The sequence below is a fragment of the Dama dama genome, chromosome 17 (genome assembly GCF_033118175.1).
Source record: "Dama dama isolate Ldn47 chromosome 17, ASM3311817v1, whole genome shotgun sequence".
In the NCBI taxonomy this organism is placed as follows: Eukaryota; Metazoa; Chordata; class Mammalia; order Artiodactyla; family Cervidae; genus Dama; species Dama dama.
Genome location: NC_083697.1, coordinates 26,534,671 through 26,540,151, shown reverse-complemented (window position 1 = coordinate 26,540,151; position 5,481 = coordinate 26,534,671). Strand labels below are relative to the sequence as shown.

The 5,481-nt window shown below is 43.9% G+C and overlaps 1 protein-coding gene across 1 annotated transcript; it reads right to left on the bottom strand.

The window, feature by feature from the left end:
- Positions 1-1,657: 1,657 nt before the first annotated feature.
- Positions 1,658-4,741, bottom strand: LOC133071889 (centriole and centriolar satellite protein OFD1-like). Its single transcript, XM_061164733.1, has one exon. The coding sequence runs from the start codon at positions 4,677-4,679 to the stop codon at positions 1,668-1,670; it is 3,012 nt and encodes a 1,003-aa protein (XP_061020716.1). The 5' UTR covers positions 4,680-4,741; the 3' UTR covers positions 1,658-1,667.
- Between the last annotated feature and the right edge of the window lie 740 nt (positions 4,742-5,481).

Below are 5,481 nucleotides of genomic sequence, written 5' to 3'. Positions count from 1 at the left end.
TTTCACAGAAATAGAATAAATAACCATTAAATGTGCATGAAACCACAAAAGACTCAGAGTCAAGGCAATCTTGAGAAAGAGGATAAAGCCCGATTTCAATGTATTTTACAAACTTGGAGTAATTGAAACTGTAGTACTGGCATACAAACAGACACATAGATCCGTAGAAAAGAATAGAAATCCCAGAAACAAACTCACACATATGGTCAATAAACTTACAACAAAGGAACCAAGAACATACAGTGGGGAAAGGCTGTGTGTGCTCAGTCACTTCACTTGTGTCCCACTCTTTGTGATCCTGTGGGTTGTAGCCCACCAGGACCCTCTGTCCCTGGGTTTCTCAGGCAAGAATACTGGAATGGGCTGCCATGCCCTCTTACAAAGGATCTTCCCGCCCCAGAGGTTGAACCCAAGTCTCCTGCATCTCCTGCATTGCAGGTGGATTCTTTACCTGCTGAGTCCCTGGGGAAGCCCCTTTTCAAAAAATGGTGCTAGGAAAACTGGACAGCCACAGGCAAAAGAATGAAACTGCACTACTACCTTACACCATAGACAAAAATCAACTGAGAATGGGTTAAAACTTCAACATAAGACCTAAATCCACAAAACTCCTAGAAGAAAACATAGTTAGTAAACCCCTTGACATCAGTCTTGTTTGTGATTTTTGGCACCAAAGCTGTTTAAAGTAGCCAGATAAAATAAGAGATCAAAAACATTGTTATTAATTTAAAGAACAGGTAACTCTTTAAGTATTTTCCATGCAGTATTTTAAACATACCGATACTAAAAAAAAAAAAAAAAATTTTTCCTGAAATTAATGTGTAACTGGGCATCCTACATTTTTATTTGCTAAATTTGGCAAGGCTAGCTGCACTGCATGGATCATGCCAAATAATACGACAGCATTATTGTATTGTTTCTGATTTTACTAGGAATGATGCTATAGTGTTTCTCTAAGTACCCCAGGGGTGCTGATCTTAATACCATAAATCCAACAGGGGTAGAAACCACTCGTAAGTTTGTAAACTCAATCCCAACCCAGTGCTTCATATATAACATGTGCTTAATACATACTGACTGGATAAATGATATAGATATACTTTGTTATGCTAGTTAGCCAAGTTTAACAAAGACAAAAGCATACAGCTTAGGTTTTATTATTTTGTAAAACTATGTAGGGATGCTTAACTCAAGTGGCAAACTAGACGTGCATACACAAGCAGATGTGAAATAACATAAAAGAACTCAACAGCAATTAAGAGTTTTGGTTCTAGAGTCACTCTGTCAGGGTTCATATATCACCCCCAGTTTTTACTGACTGCCTGATTCTGGGCAAGTTTCCTCCTAGCCTTAGATGGCACATTGATAAATGAGAACAATGATAACATCTACCTCAGAGTTAATGAGGATACATCTGGTAAATTCATAGTAAACAATTAGCACAGTGCCTGGCATGGAGATTTTAATAAATGCTACCCACTAATAAAAGTTATTATTATAGCTACTCTATTTGAACACTCATCAAGGGCTAAGTACTCTCCTAAACATTTTATTTTTTGGGGGGGGGCGGATTTCACATGATTTTTATTGAGGAGTTTGTCTCACTACAGAGAACTCACAGGCCGTTAATTATGATATTGGAGAGAGAGGCTGGGCAGCAAACACGGCTACCAAATGTCATCTGGTTCCTCATGGGAAAAGGCCGCAAAACTTTCATCTTTGTCACTAGATAGTAGCGTGTCCAACTGTGAGCTCTCTCTGAACACCTTTTTGGAACTCTTATCCGTGGTGTCCTGGTCTGGATTCTGTTGCAGGATTTTCATGTATTTCTCTAGAGGATTCTCACCACAAACAGATTTAGATTTGTCTTTCATTTCCTGAACACTTGATTCGTATTCTTTTTCAATTTCCAACGTCAATGATTCTTCAATTAGCCTCCTTTCCTGATCCAGCTTCTCAAGTTCTCGCCACTCCCTCTGCAGAGTCTCCTGCCTCTCGCTCTGCCTCTGCTCTTCTCCCTGCCTTCGTTCCCTCGCCTGCTGTTCTCGGAGTTTTTCTTCTTCCTTCTGTTCTCCAAGCGATTTCTGGTTGACACCCGAGCACTGAGACGAGACGGGTCTGGTGGGCACAGGGGCCGTAGCGCTGTCCCCATGAGGCATGTTTCCAGCATGATGGAGGCCATCTCTCTCGAACTGCCCTGGCACACTCCGTCCACATTCAAAAGATGGTTCAAATTCCTCATTATCCTTAAAAACGAGCTTGTCTGGATTTGAAAATTCACTTTTGTCTTGAAGTTCTGTAGGTCTTTGATGAAGACCGGCCTTCTGCTCCAGAGGGCTGGACAGCGAGTGTGCAGAAAGGCTGGGCCTGGACTCGGCAGGCGAAGGCTGTGGCTTTCTGTCGGGACAGGTGGCAGTCACAGTGGACCGGCCCAGACCTTCCAGGTACATTTCACTATCAAGGCTTCTCGCTTTGGGGAGTGGCGTGGAGGCGAGCCGTCTGGAGGTTATGCTCTTGTGTGACCTTGAGGCCATGCTGCTGGGCACCTCAGACACCTCGCTCTCGTCCCCTTCACGTGTGCTCACCGGAGGCTGCTGAGAGGCGACTCTAGCGTCCACAAACACACACCTCTCGGGAACAGCTGCAGTGATGTTCTTGAAAGTCCCCGGCAGACGCAGCGAGGGTGGGCTCCTGGTTGCCAAGCGGCTCTTGGCAGGGCACTGACCGACCCTTTGATGGTAGCTCTGGAAAGCTTTTCCCAGGCGCTCTGCCTCCTGCTCCAGCTCTCTCACCCTTACCTTGGTACTGGCTACAAACTCGAGGTCAGAATCAGGGGAACTGCCCTCTGCGTTGGCATTTGGGTATTTGAGGATTCGCAGTGTAACTGGGCCTGCTGTCGCCTCCTCTTGTCTCAGAGGATTTTTCAAGAAATCCCCACTGATGTCGCCATCACGAGGCACCGCCCTGGTGCTCATTAACCCGCTGATGGAGTGATTCAGCAGACAGTGCTTCGGGCTGCGGTACACTTCGTTCTCTAGCAGTGTCTGAGTTTGTTTTAGTTGTGATTTTAAAATTGAAACCTGTGTAGTTAACCTCTTGACAGAAGCATCATATTCTAATACCTGGGCCTTCAGCTGGGTGGAGCGCTCAATTTCACTTTGAAGCTGTTTTTGTAGAGCTTGCTTGTGGGTTTCAAACTCCTTATGCTCAAATGCAATAGCGTTTTCTGCTTTCTTTAATTCTTTCTGAAAAATCAGCAGTTCGGGAGACGGCTGAGCTATGTGGTTTAGGAGATGCATGTTTTCACTTTTCATGTCTTCCACTTGTTGTTTAAGTAGTTTATTTTGTGCCTGAAGCTCCAGTTTTCCTTCTTTCAGTAGAGAATAGTCACTCGTCTCTTTAACCTTTTCGCTTAGCATGTGGTTTTGCTTTGTTAATGCCAAACACTGCACTCTGACAGACTCCAACTCAAGCTCGAGTTCTTTCACACGGTTGATAGAACGATCAAGTTCTTCCTTTTTACAATTAAGAGCTGCAAGTTCCTCTTGCAAATGTATAGCTTTCTCTTTATTTTTCCTTTCATCTTCGATCAGTCTGTTGGTTCTAGTGATATAGTCCTCCTTCAGTTCAAGTTGATACTTTAGAAGTTCGTTCTTGAGCTTTTGGTCATAGGTCTCCTCAATGCTCTTTATATTCAACTCCCGTCTCCTCAGTCCATCAGTCACACTTTTAGTTTTTTCTTCTTGTAGCCTCTGGGCCAATTCAAAGGCTTCAGTTCTTTGCTTCAGCTCGGCTTCTCTGCCTCTCAGCAAATCTATGTCTTCTAGTAGAAGCTGCCTTTGAGCATAGATATCTTTTGTTTCATTCTCCTGGTGCTTTTGAATTCTCTCAAGGGTTATCTTTTCCTGAGACATCAGGGCTTCAGATTTTGCTTGACAATTTCTCTCAAATTCGTTCCGGAACTCAGCAAACTCCTTCTCACACTTCCTTTTCTCTTCCATTTTAACTTTCACTATTTCAGTATCTTTAAAGTATTTCAACTTCTGACTCATTTCTGCCTGTAGCCGCTGTTCTATTTCCCTCTTATATTCGTTTAACTTGACTTCTAAGGATTCTAACTTTGGCTGTTGAGGGCAAGCACCGGCAAACTCATTGTCAATAAACTGAAGCTTCTCCGCAAGAGAGTCTTTGATGGGAAATGTTGAACTTGTCTGGGTTTCCATATTGCAACTTTCTTTATTCTGATGATATTCTGCCAATTCTTTCAGAAATTGTATAAGAAATCCTTTTTGGTTTTCTTTATCAAATCCTGAAGTCAGTGACTTGTAGAGACTGGATTCAGGACTGATTTTAAAAAGATGCAATAGATTCTGCATAGTAAGTACCTTTTCTTTTGCCAAACCACTTTCCGGAAAGAAGACAGAAAGGGAATACTCATAGCCACATCTCTGTAAGTGATCGGCCACTAGAGAGTTGGAAGCTCCTATTAAGAGGGAGCTCTCTTCCACTGAGATGGATGGGGACTGCACTTTACCATTTAGAACAGGCTGCATCAGTTCGTGAATCAGCTGGTTTCTGAGTTGTGTCTTGAGTGTGCCCAGTACACCCCGATCCTTAAACGTCTGGTACAGCTTTTTGCGCAGATCATCTTGACTCAACACATCAGATTTGGGGAACATGATGGACCAGAAGAGAATCGGTTATGGTTTACCAGGAGGAACAAAGTGAACCTTCCGCTTCGCACTGCCTAGGAACTCAGGCAGAGACGCTCACTTCCCGGAAGTTCTGATAGGTGGGCGTGGCTACGGCCCACGCGCGACTCTCGCGGGCGGAGACCGGAAGACTGAAGTCTAGAGAATCTCGCGGGCGGAGACCGGAAGACTGAAGTCTAGAGAATCTCGTGGGCGGAGACCGGAAGACTGAAGTCTAGAGAATCTCGTGGGCGGAGACCGGAAGACTTAAGTCTAGAGAACGTGCAGCATCGGCCGGAATTCGAGCCGCCCAGAGCCGATCCCAGCCCTCCCCGCCTTCCGGCAAACAGAACAGCCTTAATCTTCTCCTAAACATTTTAAATGTTATTTTCAGTTTAAACAATAAAATAGCAGCCTTCCCTTTTGAATCCATTCACTGAAGTAAGAAAAAGAAGGTAAGTGATTTAACTTTTTCAGATGTCTCTCAACTGGTAATCAGAGACTTACACAACAGAAAACAATGATTCTCAAATTGTGTTCCTGGGACCAGTATCACCATGTGTACTAGATTTCAATTGCCACTGTTAACAAGTACCACAAATTTAATAATTAAAATAACACAAATGAGGGACTTTCTTGGTGGTCCAGTCAGGACTTACCGCTCCCCATATGGGGGGGCCCCGATTCCACCCCTGGTCAGGGAACTAGACCCCACAAGCCACAACTAAGAGTTCCATGCCAAATAAAGATCTCTCAGGCTGCAACTAAAAAAAAAAAAAAAAACTCCCGC